Raw genomic sequence first — 15,065 nt, 5'->3', positions numbered from 1 at the left:
AAACACATAGTTGAGTTTTTATCAAAAAGTTCTATTTTAGTCTCATCTGATCATATGAAATCCTCCCAAAATATGGATCATCTGATTCTCTCTAGCTAACCTTAGGTGGACAGGTCTGGCACTTTAGGATTTGAGTCCCTGGTGGCATTGTGTAGTACTGACAGCACCCTCATATCGTCTTCTAATGAACTGCAATCTCTGATAATTTTTGTTTGGTTCAAATTTGGGAAGGGATGGTAGGGTCTTATTTATCCCTTAAAAGCTTTTCAACTTTTTTGATTAAGTAAAACTTGAGACTTTGGTGTATTAAATTTAGTTTCTAATTAAAATAAACCTTTTTTTTTATCACTTAGTGCTGATTTGCTTTTTGGTAAAACTTGTAGATATTTGAATTGCCGCTTTATTGATTTAGACTAACAGGTGGGCCAAAATTGTGCGTTTAAAACAATACAAGTTTCAAAATGAGTCTTAGCTATGTCCAAATGAAATATTTGATTTGGGGCTTTGTTGACCTTTGAGTATTCTCATCAAAGGCATAGAAATGACTACTGGAAGGCAGAACTCAATTAAGCCCTCCAATTTGTTAAACAAGTAAAAGCATTATACCCCACTTGTGTCACAATAACGGGCAGACGGCTGGATCAAAGTGCAGCAGGTTTATTAGCACGGCTAAATATCCACAAAGCTAAATCAGGGCCAGGCAGGCAGGTGTTGGTAAGATCATCAGAGGAAAGAAAGGGTAATCAGGATCCAGGCAAGAGTCAGAGAAGGGGGCAGGGGGCAGGGGGCAGGGGGCAGGGGGCAGGGGGCAGGGGGCAGGGGGCAGGGGGCAGGGGGCAGGCAAACGGGCAAACTATAACACTCAGTAAGGGATGCAGAGTGGCACAGACAACACTTTGCACTGAGCTTCACTCCGTGGAAAGCTTAAGAATACTGTGGTTGATGAAAGAATGAGAGTCAGGTGTGTGGCATCCAGGAACTGTGTGCTGGGGGTTGCTGGGAGTTGTAGTGTAGTTAAAACTCTGGAGACAGTTCCCTCCGGTGATCAGAGGGGGAGACAGAGCTCGTACTTCTGACAACTTGATTTTGGGTGTTGCCATGTTTCAAAATCTGTTGCATTCAACAGTAGATGTTGTGTACCAGTGTTTGAAAATGTAATGAATGTGATCCATCAAGACTGTTTCAGTTACTGACTGTGTTTTTGGGCTTGAAGGGTCCTCGACAAATGTCTGCCACGGTATTGAACTTTGGTCCTGGATCATTCAGAAACAGCAAATCATCCTCCAAGTTGCTGAGTGAAAGCTTGTCCAGTGACCTGAACTAACTGCCGCCCTCTTCAAAAGTTATAGCTGAAGGGTTAATCAACTTTATCAGGTTCAAGAATTGCAGCGATTTCCTGTTGTAGAATAAGAAAAGAAATGAGTCAACAATGACTTTCTCTTGGTAAAGTAAGGCCCTCAGTGGATTCTACAGATCAGATTAGTTGTTTAAGATGTGAAATGAGAAGCTCACCCTTTTAACTTGTGCTGAAAGATTATAATCGGACTGAAGATCTGAATGTACACTTGAATAATGGTCTATTGATTTGTTCTGCAGACAAAGAAAACAGAATTAAGATTGTAACAAAAATATATTTTTCCTATTAAAGAGCACTATTCATCCTCTAGGAACTCATCCTGTTGCTGGCAAACGATAAGAACTAGTTATTAGATTCCTTCATCAAAGACACTGAACTCACCATGTTGTGTTCTGAGCGGTACGTATCATTATTGTGGTAGAATTCCGAAGGCATCTCAGACCTCTAAAACAAAGAAATAAATCTGACGATTAGGCCTGGGGTTTTTAGTGAAGGATACACACAAATTGAACTAGTTAGATACAAGATACAATTTCTATCAAACAAATTTTGGAATAACAGTGACTTTAAAATGTATACATATATACATGAATTCATTAATGTGACAGGCAACTTATACTTCTTTAGATTTTTATTCTGCTTGAAAAGATTGCAGCAAACACCTAGAGCCAAATGTAGTCAATACATCTAAAACAGGTGTGTCAAACATACTGCCCAGGTGGTTCAATCCCGCCCAGTCATGAAGAGTAAAAATTATAAGAATGTTTAAAAAAACAAGCACGTTTCTAGTCCATTCCTGTGGCAAGTTATGATTTTTTTAAAGAAATAGCCGAAATGCGCAATTCCACCACTAGGGGGTGCAAAGGAAAAGCAAAACAGGTGAAAATGTATTTCTCTGCATTTGCCAAAAGCAAAACCTAACAGCTCTTCGTCTGGGTAAGATGCAGTTTGGTTTCCTGCGAGCCCCACCACTGTTGCATTGCTATAAGAATGATCTGTAGTGACACAATAATGACCAAACTGTTGTCAAAAAGAAAAAAATGGGTTGAAGTGAAGTGCTGAGCTTTCCAGTAAAGATGGACAGAGTTTTGTTTGTTCACGGAGCTGAATTCAAAACCTGCATGCTTGGTATGTCATCAACAGGTCGTAGTGCTCAACGAATATAACATTCAACACCACTATGAGACTCACCATAAAGAAGAGTTTCACCATTTGGAGTTAATAAAAGAGAAGATTTACAAACTATTAGCAGGACTGATAAATAACTGTCTGCATTTACAGCTGATGTAGCAGTGACACCTAGCTACCTTATTGCTAACAAGTTGGAGCAAACATTCAAACCATTTTCGGATGGTGAACTTATGGAAAAATGCTGAAGGCTGCATAAGTCTTGTTCCCAAAAAGCAGTCGACCTTTGCTAGCATAGGTCTGTCAAGGATTACAATTGCAGATACAACATCTCTGAGGAGACTTGGGCGCCAAATGAAGGAATCCAGTCATTTATTTTATTTTCATAAATCATTGTCGCTGTTGATGAAAGCACCAACATCACTGATACAGTACAGACCAAAAGTTTGGACACACCTTCTCATTCAAATGAATGGGAAGGTGTGTCCAAACTTTTGGTCTGTACTGTATATGCAGCTGTGCATATTGATTAGAGGTGTTAAAGAGACCATCACAGTGGAGTTTCTTGAATTGATGGACATAACAACAGCTGATGACATAGCCAGCTCTCTTGTTCCTGCACCAGACTATGTTGGCGTGAACTGGTCATGTGATGTCAGTCTGGTCAATAGTGGCGCCCCATTAAAGGTCAGGAAGAAGGCAGGTGTTGCCACAAAATTCAGGCAGCAAACCAGGAAAAGATTCTTGGATATTTCATAAATGTGTAAATGTGTTTCTGCACAGGATCTGAATCCTGATATTGACGGCTGGGTGACGTATCAGGATAAAAAGGAGGTAACTCCAAATTGTTATGTTCAAAGAGGTTTGCAAGTTTCATTTACTTAAATTTTTCATTGATTTGCACATTTACATTTTAGGCAGGTGTTTCTTTTTTTCAGTAGCCCCTCTTGAGTTTATTATTGGGATTGCTTCCGTGTCAGATGTAAAATATTCAGTCTGTATAAAATTGAATAAACCAATTATTTTAAAGTGAAATGCATTTTATTTGAAATCCATTATCCTCTGTGAATGAATGTGTAATAATAAATGATTAGGCTACCATGTTGGTTGAAGCATTTAAAAAACAAAACAATCAAAGCTGATTTTTACTTTTATGTTACTGGTCCGGCCCATTTGGGATCAGATGGGTTGAATGTGGCCCCTGAACCAAAATGAGTTTGACACCCCTGATCTAAAAGGAAGCGTTCAGCTTTTCTGCTTTAAAGTTTTTTCTCAATAGGATCTTAAGCAGCATAGTTACGGCACATTGCTACATGTTCAATGGAACATATAAATAGTTGGATTGTTCGCCTTTTTCCTTCCGTGTTAAACTTTTTGACCCTTATTTTGAAGGACAAAATAGTTTCTTAATGTAAGGCCTCTCTTTAAGAGCCTGTTCAAACAAAAAACATCACACACCCTCTTTAAAACAACAAACGTCTGCGGTGAAACAGTTTCTGCAAAAAAAGGATTAAGTTGTGAGGAGTACTCACGTAATGCTGGTCTGCTTGATGCCATCAGGTGTAGTTATTGGTAACGAGAAACGGTTCGGCCTTTTTTTATTTTTTATTTTAAAGATGGCGCCGCATATGTGGCAGCAAATCTCTGCAGCTTTGTCCTGTTGTGTTTCTTTCTTTGCTTTTTAATATTCCCTTCCATCTTAATTGTGTCTTTTTTCTTTTAAAAAAATCAACATGGAGTTCTGCGACAAAAAACAGAAACTTCATTACTTTTGCTTTTTTTTTTATTATTTTCTCTCAACTTTTTGAGCCGGCCTGGGGGGATACTTCAGAATGCTGTCCCATTGTTTACACTCGAGATCAGCTGTTAGCTCTTGGCCGTTCCGTGTTTCCTCCCGCCGGAAAGCCAGATATTCCCGCTGAAATACGGAGAAAACGACGAGGCTGCAGAGCTGGCGTTTAACGCCGGGGGAGAAGATGGAGGTACAAGCCATTTTTACCATCTGTTACTATGAGAAACGTCCGCTCTCTCTCTAACAAGCTGGATGAGCTAACGGCGCTCATTCGTCTGCAGCGTGTGTACTGTGAGAGCAGCCTGCTGTGTTTCACAGAGATGTGGCTCAACCAGGAGACAACAAACTCAGTGGTCTCAGTTAACGGATTTATGCTGGTGCGGGCGAACCGGAGCGCGGTGCAGAGCAGAAAAAAGAAAGGCGGTGAACTGGTGGTGTTCGTGAATGATAGATGGTGTAAGCCGAACCACATCACTGTTAAAGAACAGCACTGCAGCAAGGACATTGAACTGGTGGCAGTCCGCGTTCGGCCGTACTACCTTCCACGGGAGTTCTCCCATGTGCTGATGGTCCCTCCATCGGCCGACACTGCTGTCGCTTGTGAGCGCGTGCACAACACTGTGTCCCAGCTGCAGACACAACACCCGCAGGCTCTGATCCTGATTTCTGGGGACTTTAACTATGCACGCACCCCCCTCTCCGCCACCCTGTCCAACTTCACCCAGTATGTTAAGTGTCAAACAAACCCTGGACCTTTGCTAATGTCACAAATGCATATACTTCTGCCCCCCTCCCCCCTTTAGGACACTCTGATCACATCCTGGTTCATCTCTCCTCTGCTTACACTGCAGTGGTGAAACAGCAGAAACCACAGGCTTGGTGAGGATCTGGACTGAGGAGGTAACAGAGCAACTAAAGGACTGTTTTAACGCCACAGACTGGGACATTCACTGCAGTCCACACAGGAAGGACATTGACAGTTTCTAAGTTAATTTTTGCGTGGAAAACACAGTACCAACAAAAACAGTGCAGTGTTTTTCCAAAAATAAGCCCAGGGTCGCTCCTGAGCTGAAGACCCTCATAAATAAAAAGAAGAGGACTTTTCTCTCTGGGGACAAGGAGAAGCTCCGCATAATGCAGAGGGACCTGAAATACAAGATCAGAAGGTGCAAGGACTGCTACAGTAGAAGCTGGAGCAGCAACTGGAACAGAACAACATCCGCAATATATGCAACGGAAAATTATAGTATCATCGTTCACCGTAACTGTAAGAGCGTGATTTGTCTGGACCAATAAATTGACCAATCGCTATCGTATACGTCACCGTGCCAACACAGCCAATCAAATAGTGTGACGTCATCATTGGTCGAAGGACCCCGAGACGATCTGGCAGCCCGAGTCGATCCGGTACCCATACCATAAACATAATCAATCTCCGTGGATTTCACCGATCACGGTTATTTTTAGAACGTAACTACTGCAATAAACGAGGGAACTCTGTGCTGGTGAAAAGGTAACACAGATATATGCGTGGCTGCAGCAGAAGACAGAAAAGAGCTTTTTTCATTTTTACTGGATGAGAAACAGACGTGCAGGACACGGTGCAGCTGCGCAAACTGTTAGACGTGAGGAGCTGCAGCCCTTAAAGTCTTTATTAGGATTATGACGGAAAAGGATAGATTATTTATTGTTTTTTTGTGTTTTTTTTTTTTAAATATATCAGTATATTTTTCCTAAATTTTTGTCTTTGAAAATCATAGAGAGTGTTATTTGGTCATTGCTTTATTTAATAAATAATGTTATTTATTTTATTAAAAAGATCATGAATGAATAAAACTTTATTCAGATCACTTTACAACTCCTTGAAGGTACAAAAGGGCTTCACAAGAAAAAAATAATCTAAAATGGAAAAAAAAGTTTTAAACTAAAAACTCTAGAAAATTCTGTTATAGAAATGTTTTTTCAATCCAAATGTTTTCATCCAAGGTATATCATTCTCATTTCACGCATCTGTCTGCTTGTGGTCCGGCCCTTCTATCGAATTTTAGAACCCAATGTGGCCCGCGATTTAAAATAATTGCCCACCCCTGATCTAATCTAATCTAATCTAATCTAATCTAATCTAATCTAATCTAATCTAATCTAATCTAATCTAATCTAATCTAATCTAATCTAATCTAATCTAATCTAATAAAAAAAAAATCATTCTATTTAAAAGCACTACACACCTTGTTGAAGTTCATTTTAGTGGTTGAGGACTAGTTAAAAAAAAAAGTCAGTTAGCGTTTACTTTTTTAGCTGTACTAGGAGCCATTGTATTTTTAAAGACTATACATTTCTATTTTATTAGTAAATACAAGATTTTTAGTTGTAAACTAAAAGCAAATGTGAATAGTTTGACTACCACCCTATTTTGTAAACTCATGTTAAAATATTAAAAAAAAATGAACAGACTGAGAAAAGAAGATGGTGCAAAAACACTGGAAGGCCTAAGCTTAATATTTTGTTGCACATAGAAAAGAAATTATGAAAGTTTGTGTCCGAATTCTCTCATTATTCACTACATAGTGCAATGTATAGTGTTCGCCATTTTGTAGTGCTGTCCAAATCTACAATTCCAAAATCGAGTGCCCTTGAAATTTCCCAAGAGTCCCTGCGAAAAACCAGTGTGCATCGATGGTCACTAGATTGGTGAATATAGACCATAAAGCATTGCATTTGAATAATCTTGGCGAGTTTTACAATTTATTTATATGTATTTTTCTGATAAACTATCATTTCTTTATCAGAACACAGTGGATTCCTAAAAAGTTGTTGTAACATGATCATATTGATTAGGTTTTCACTTAGTGAAATCAGTGATGTCGTATTCGCTGTTTAAAAAAGAAAGAAAAAAAAAAGAAGTAGTGAGCAGTGTCTGAATTGTTTTTATAATCCAGAGCACTTAATAATCCGGCACTAGATAATTTTTAGTAAGGATTAGGGTGAGAATTCACATAGCCTAAGTGTGGTACAAAAACTGTTAAAAAAAAGTCCTCACCATGGAACGACTCGCATGACTTCCACCGAGGTTTGGTCTAGGATGGGTGTTTCCGCTCGTCATCTGTGAAAGGTTATAGTAAAAGCTTTAAAGCTTAATAAATGACTATAAGGTATCTGATTTGAGTACTCTTAAACCACAACATAAATATTTTAGACTTGATGCATCATACTTCAGTATTGATTTTAACCACCTACAGGGTGCAAAAATGTTTTCCACAATTGACCAGGCTAATGCATACTATCAGCTGCCTCTGCACGAAGACAGCAGAGACCTCACAGCACTCATTACTCATGATGGTCTCTTCAGATTTTGCAGGGTTCCATAAGGATTCGCATCTGCCCCTCAGCTTTCCAGAAAATGATGAGAGAAATCCTCAAAGATCTTCTTGATGTCCAAAATTACTTGGATGATCTCATTGTTTTTGGCAAAACCAATACTGAACATGATCAGAACCATGACGCTGTCCTTCAGGGGCTCAAGGAAGCTGGACTGGTGCTCAATGAGCAAAACTGCAATTTCAGAAAACCATCATTGCACTTTTCCTGATCAGGACTACATTGAGGCTGTAAGCTCCTCCTCCATCTGATGCTGCTTCACTGAGATCCTTCCTGGGTTTGGTTTACTGGTACTCCAAATTTCTGCCCAATTTTGCAACCGTTGTGGCCCCTATGCGTATCTGTGCCAAGGAAAAGAACACATTTACCTGGACCTTGGCTGCACAAACCAGTTTCGAGAAAGTTAAACACCTCCTGGTTACTAGTGCTGCTCTGGCACCTTTTGATCCAGCCCTACACACTGTGGTGCCCACCGATGCCAGCGACTGTGGACTGGATGCTGTGCTAGCTCAAGTGCACCCTGATGGCACTGAGAAGACAGTGGCTTTTGCCTCCCGTAAATCCCAATCACACTTGCCCATGAGAGTCATCAAGGAATCGTGCACACTAGAGCACTTGAGGGACCTTTATTGGTGGCCAAAGATGGACTCCCAAGTGCGGGCTGCTATAGCCTCATGTGTCATTTGTCAGACTAATGACAAAACAGCCCATACACATTCTGCTCCCCTGCAGCCTGTTCCACTTCCTGATGGACCATGGAAGAAGCTGGGAGTTGACATTGTTGGACCTTTTAAGACTGCTGACCCCACCTGCAGGTTTGCCATCGCGCTGACCGATTACTATTCTAAGTGGCATGAACTTGCTTTTTCACCTACTGCTCCCGCTAATGATGTCATTTGGTTCTTGACTAGTGTTTTCAGTCGACATGGTAACCCCAAAAACATAGTCACCGATAATGGTGCACAGTTTACCTCTCACGTTTTTGCCTCTTTTCTTCTTCTGTGAGACATAACACACAGCAGAACATCTGTCTACTACCCAGCTGCCAATGGGGCGGTTGAAAGAGTTCACCGTGGTCTCAGGTCCTGTATTCAGATTGTAATTCAGCAGTCCCTACCTTGGACAGAGATTGTGACAAACTGGCTCCAGGTGTACCGTGCAACTCCACATGCGACCACCTGCATCTCTCCTCATATACTACACTATGGTAGGAATGTGTCAACCAAACTTGGCATTCTTCCAATACCCCCTGCTGTTTCTCCTTTGGATAACACAAACAGTACTTAAAGTACTTCTGATTCTGATTTAGCTGAGATCAGTTGTTTAAGAGGAGAGAGGAGGAACTCTTACCTTTTTAATTTGATCAGGAAGAGGAATATTTGACTGTACTCTTGAAAAAGGATCCTGCTCTGATTGGTTCTGCAGACAAAGAAAACAGATGTCTGAGTCTGACAAAACATGTTTTATTCTTTTGAAAAGCGCTACACACCTTGTTGGAGTTCATTTTAGTGGTTGAGGACTAGTTTTAAAAAAAAGGTCGGCGTTTGTTGGCGAGTTTTAAAATGTATTTATATGTATTTTTCTAATAAACATAATAATAAACATAATAATAAAATCATTTCTTTATCAGAACACAGTGGATTCCTAAAAGGTTGTCGTAACATGATCGTGTTGATTAGGTTTTCATTTTGTGAAATCACTGATGTCATAATTGCTGTTTAAAAAAAAAAGGTGTGAGCGGTGTCTGAATTGTTTTTATAATCCAGAGCATTTAATAATCCCACACTAGATAGTTTTATAGTAGGGATTAGGGTCAAAATTCACATTGCCTAAATGTGGTACAAAAACTGTTAAAAAAATGTCCTCACCATGGAACGACTCACATGACTTCCACCGAGGTTTGGTTTGTTTATGCTCATCTGTGAAAGGTTACAGTAAAAGCTTGAAAGCTTAATAAATGACTAAAAGGTATCTGATTTGAGTACTCTTAAACATTAACATGAATATTTTAGACTTGATGCATCATACTTCAGTTTTGTTTTTAACCATAGATTCCTTCAACGAGTCTGAAGTCCCCATGCTGTACGCTCCTGAGCTGTACGTTTTCTTGTTGAGGGAACGTCCTGAAGACGTTGCAGACTTCTAAGAAAAAACAAACAAAAAAATACTGTACATCTCACAATAAGCCCTGGATTAATTAACCAAGGATGGATACAAATTGTAAGATGATAGGCAGCTTGCACTTCTTCAGATCTTCATTCTACATTTAAAGATTGCTGCAAACACCCAAAGCAGGAGTCTGCAACCTTCAACTCGACTTTTTACTGACTATAACTTAGGAACTACAAAGTCTTAGTTTCCCTTTTAGAAAGAAATACATAACTGATTTGTACTTATTTTATTGTTAATAAATTAAAAATGTTAATAGGCTGCATTTTTTTGGGCATAAATTCAACTTAAACAAAAAGAGATTTTTTTTCAAAATGTTGTCGGGTAGGTTACATGACTTCTTTTTAAAAATAAAATACACCTTTATAAGATTATCTAATTGTGGGAAATGTAGTAGTAGGCAGTATGATGTATGAAAAAGTTTGGGCACCCCTGACCATTTTACATATTTTCCTTCTCCTTCATTAATCATTGGTTAACTTCAGGTAATTATATCATATAGGAGACAAACATGGAGGGTCTTCTTTTAGTTTTGCAATGTACTTTGTGCTAAATTGTATGAAAAGAGATTATTCTCTTTTCTTTAGAGCCTGTTTAAGCAGCAAACATGAACATACTGTCTTTAAAAGAACAAATGGCTGCAGTGAAACACTGTCTGTCCAAACAGGATTAAGTTGTGAGGATTACCACTGTATTGTTGGTCTGGTTGATGGCATTAGGTCCAGTTAATTCAGTCGGAGCCTAACATAAAAAGAAAAAAAATGTTTTTTCATTGAAATCATGTTTTGAACATCAAACTTTAGCTAATTTAATAAACAAACAAAAAAACAAGAAACATCACAACCAACTCACTATAGGTTTAAGGAGGTGTCCTTCTCTATTGTATTTCACAAGTGTCTGGTATCCTTTATCTTCCGTTTGTTCAAACTGATGTTTTTTGCAACTGCATGAGAACCCGATAAGTAAGACTGTAAACAAATCATAACAAAACATACATTTATGCTTTTAAAAAACGTACTTCAAATATAGTGAATTTCATCTTTTCATTTGAAGACGTTTGATCTGTTTGTGGTCCTTCACATGCTTCTGAGATCATGATACTCTGATCTTTATACACAATAGATGAAATATTCCTTTATGTAAAAGTATCTCTCACAAAACATGTGACACATTACACATAAATCAAAGATGATCTTATAGTTGATTACCAACCAGATAAAGTTTAAAAAGATTTAATTACATGAAGGTCCAGTCAAAGTTGAAGTTTCCATAATGATGACAATAAAAATGTTAACATTAAAACTGTTCTTTTTTTTCCTTCAATAACAGATGATCATCATCAAATACATTGTGTACAAGACAACATACAAGTGCCTTTGTTAATCCACGACAGTTGATAACTTAAAATAATTTTTAACAAATTTTCACTTTAACATATATTAGATTTCACTAAGTTTATTAAGACAATAGAGTACCAATAGAGCTTTCAAAAATTTGGGAAACTAGTTAAAGCGGGAAATATTCACAAAAAGCAATGATAAATGATTATTTTTCAATAGTTTTTTTATTTAAAAATAAGCTTTGTAGAAAGTGTAAAGGTTGCTTAAAAAAGGCAAAATAAAGTAAAAATTACTCAGTTTAGTCATTGCTCTGCTAACAGATACATTTCTTTATTTCCTAGTGCACTTTAACTAAAACATTTATGTTGTTTTATTTTTTTTTTCTATGCAGTTAATTATTGATATTTTTTGCCTAAATGTTACTGTCTTATTGTAAAATGTTAATAAGTTCTCACGATTTATCCTCAGATACAGTTAAAATATTTGGTGATATATGTACTCACTTAAAAACAAAAGTAGTCCAGCAATCATTGAGTATATGGCAGGTACTCCAAGGTGAAATGAAAGTGCCTTTTTTACATGACATGTATTATTCTCACAGTCACACACAACCACTTCCAGTGTCTCACGTCCAATATTGTTCTGCTGGTCTTCAATCACCAGTGATATAGAATAGTTTCCATAGGAAAGTGGTTTCAGGTTGATAAGGCCACCTTGCTGACCTGGTGAAACATGCAAAGACAGATATGTTGCTGTTTTATGCACGTGTTTAGTCATATGGATTAACAGATGTGTACATACCATAATATGGATCTAGTTTCCATTGCTTTTTATTGTCATCATTATCAAGTGAGAAATGAAATGGTCCACTATATGGATCAGCATCCAAGTCAATCACAGAAAGCATCATTTTATTGCTCATATTTCCACACATGATGATGCTGTTGTTGACCAGCTGTGGCTTGTGGTCATTGGTGTCCCTCAGGTGGATACTGATGGTGCAAGAACTTGAGGCTGGAGGATCACCTTCAAAGCCATGACAACAAGAAAAAAAAACAGAATCAGATAAACAAAGGATTTTAGATTTTGTTTCAAGTTTGTTTCAGTACCATCATCTATGGCAGCAATGACGACTTTGTAAACATTGTCAGCATCCACGAAGGGTGATTCTCTGTCCATCTTCTTAGTTGCTCTAATTTCTCCAGTTTTTTCATCAACAGAAACCCAGTTAGCTGGATCTTCTACAAGTACAAACCTGGAAACAGTTGGATAAATTAGTGTTCAAACTTTATGCAGACAAGCAAGATGTTCAGTTTCTGGACAGAATGCAGACACTTTACCTGAAGGAAGTAGAGTCTGGATCATGAACCTCTGGGGTGAAGAGAACCTTTCCTGGTTCAGACTCTTCTTTCTCAAACAAATCTACTTTAGTTTTCTGAAACTCTGGTGGGTCATTGCTATCAACCATTAGAACTTTGACACTGACTGAGTCTGGAGGATAAAGTTTGCTTCCCTGTTTAATCAATTTCCCGTTTTCACACTTAGAAAAGGGTTCAATGTTTTCTACCCCAACCTGCAAGTCGACCCAACTGTTTTTTTCATAATTCTTTTCCTGCAAAAGACACACAAATCAAGAATAATCAAAAATGAACCTTTTGTGTTTATCATTTGTGTAAATCATTTTAAAAACATTCAGATTTATTGAGAGCAAATGGAGTTACCTTAATGATGCTCAAAATACCCTCATTTGTTATTGGGTCTGTTTCAAGCTTAAAGATGTCTTCCTCATTCCCGCTGATGAAGAAGTACTTTGCACGCCATCCATCAGTGTTGGGAGTGTCTTTGTCCTCTACTGCCAATCTCAGAAGGTCATCATGGGTCTCCATTTCTGAGGCTTTAGTTTGGTACTAAAACAAGCAAAATTGAAACATTTTTTTTCATTAAAAGTGACTTTAGAGAGTAAAGCAATGACTATTAAATATAAGCTCCTCTTACCTCTCTCTCCTTGAACACTGGCATATTTGTGTTTCTGTCAACAATATTTATCGTAATCTCAGCAGTGGAGGACAATGGAGGGTCTCCATGATCCTTTGCTTGAAGAGTAACACTGTACTTGTTTTCTTTCTGGAACAAAGAAAATAGTTTTAAAGAAACTGAAGCAAAGTATAAAGAAAAACACATAAAAAACTGGCTTTACTTCATAGTTAAAACATCCAGTAAAGTTAAGATGCACAATTCTTTCATCAATCCATTTGGTCTGAATCTTAGGCTCTGGTGGATGCTGTGCAATCACACTGATGTTAAATCTGGAATTTATTGTATTTCTTTCATCCATGTCTTGAGCAATCACTTGCACCTCCAGTAAGCCTAACAGAATAAACAGAAGCAAAACAAAATTATTTCAGGAAAAAACAATTATCAATGGGTTTAAAGAAATATCCCAGCTGGGTATAAAGCTGGTAGCCTACTTGGTTTCAACAATGTCCTATATTTTTAAGTAAACCCACCTTCCTCTTGGTTTTCATCCACAGTAACAGCCTCAGGAATTTCGGTAAACTTTGGGGGATTGTCATTGATGTCCTTTATTACCACATTAAACGCTAGTTCCTTGTCAATTTTTTGGGCGGTCTCTGTGTCGTACACATCAAAGACGACCTTTGGGTAAAAACAAAGGGGTAATCAATTTTCTGGAGCTACATTGAATGATTTCATATCCAAATAAATATCTTATATCATATTTACTCACATGGAAAAAGGGGACATTTATTATCTCTCTGTCAATACGTTTGTTGACATAAACGTCTCCAGATGTTTCATTAATGGTCAAATATCCCAGATCCACTGCTTCTCCGCTTATCTCAAACCTGAATTCTTTCCCTTCTACCTTGTTATTGTACATCTAAGAGAAACATACGCAAAGTCTGATTAAGGTTTTTACATAACTAATCAGTAACTTGATATTTATTTAATAAAGCAAATTTTTTTAGATGACTTTGTTTTACCCTTGCAAGAAAGTAAGGGTAAGTCACATTCAGTTCTTCGTAAAGTTCAAATGTAGACAGAACCCATACTCTTTTAGTCCGCACCAAGAGATCCTGGAAAGGGAAAATTGGAGATTAATGTTTATAAACTTTTTCCATTCGGGGTTGCCTTTCAAACTTTTTACCACTTTACCCGTTTTTTACGAGAGTCCCGGGAACAAAGGCATCCAGCTAAAGCTGCAAATGAAACCTGTAGAAAAAAAAAATCAATTTTATTAAAATAGCAGAAACCATTTACAGTACGGTAAAGTGTGAGGACTGGTATTCTTTCACTTAAGTGTTTTCTTGGTTGTTAGTTTAAAAAACTGTGTGCCGCAGTACACTAGTGTCCTGTGAGAGGTGTTTCCCATGGTGCTATTCAATGTAATCTAATTAGTCTAAACCCCATATACTATTTCCAGCATCTCATCTCTGTGTTCATCATAAAAACTAAGTTTCACATAGAGTATGTAGAAATATGAAAGATCATAACTTTGTTTTTTAATGACTTTTGCAGTTCTAGGACCAAAAGTTCAGTTTTGTCACACAAAACGTACTGATGGACTTGAAGCTTTGGTGCAGTGTAAATAAGGAAGATTTACTTGATTTGTGGGAAATCTTTGATGCTGTTATGATACTCTACATGCTGCTCGTCATTATGCTTTCATCTGAACACAAAGGTTAGTTGCTCACTTTTCTTCGCAGGCAATCAAAAACTAGTTTTGCTTTTAATTACTGGTTGTTTACTTCCTGTTGGATGTATGCACTTTATTTTATTAATTATCATTCTAACTTCTGATTTTTAAGACTGCTTTTTGAACTCTGTTGACCTATACATTAAAGGCTGCTGTGTCTGGATTTTTCTTCTTCTCCACATACCA

At 37.9% G+C, this 15,065-nt stretch overlaps 1 protein-coding gene across 1 annotated transcript; it reads right to left on the bottom strand.

Moving 5' to 3' along the window:
• Positions 1-819: 819 nt before the first annotated feature.
• LOC101174348 (cadherin-like protein 26) lies at positions 820-14,276 on the bottom strand. Its single transcript, XM_023956727.1, has 19 exons — positions 14,167-14,276; positions 13,911-14,063; positions 13,672-13,819; positions 13,362-13,531; positions 13,160-13,288; positions 12,886-13,071; positions 12,505-12,776; positions 12,274-12,419; positions 11,966-12,190; positions 11,668-11,886; positions 10,677-10,792; positions 10,512-10,565; positions 9,684-9,797; positions 9,524-9,574; positions 9,006-9,074; positions 7,318-7,380; positions 1,739-1,801; positions 1,513-1,590; positions 820-1,396 (listed from the first exon to the last, which is right to left on the bottom strand). Exons 2-19 carry the CDS (start codon positions 14,061-14,063, stop codon positions 1,358-1,360), a joined length of 2,295 nt encoding a protein of 764 aa, XP_023812495.1. The 5' UTR covers positions 14,167-14,276; the 3' UTR covers positions 820-1,357.
• Positions 14,277-15,065: the final 789 nt, after the last annotated feature.

Source organism: Oryzias latipes, chromosome 7 (genome assembly GCF_002234675.1).
Source record: "Oryzias latipes chromosome 7, ASM223467v1".
Lineage (NCBI taxonomy): Eukaryota > Metazoa > Chordata > Actinopteri > Beloniformes > Adrianichthyidae > Oryzias > Oryzias latipes.
This window is presented reverse-complemented; position numbering and strand designations above follow the sequence as displayed.

Excerpts from the sequence above, each read along its gene's own strand:
- LOC101174348 (XM_023956727.1), bottom strand. The coding sequence starts at position 14,063 with ATGTACAATAACAAGGTAGAAGGGAAAGAATTCAGGTTTGAGATAAGC. Across the intron at positions 13,820-13,910 it reads TAAATGTCCCCTTTTTCCAT|GTCGTCTTTGATGTGTACGA; the intron begins GTGAGTAAATAT and ends TTTTACCCAAAG. Across the intron at positions 13,289-13,361 it reads CTGGATGTTTTAACTATGAA|AAAGAAAACAAGTACAGTGT; the intron begins GTAAAGCCAGTT and ends TCTTTGTTCCAG.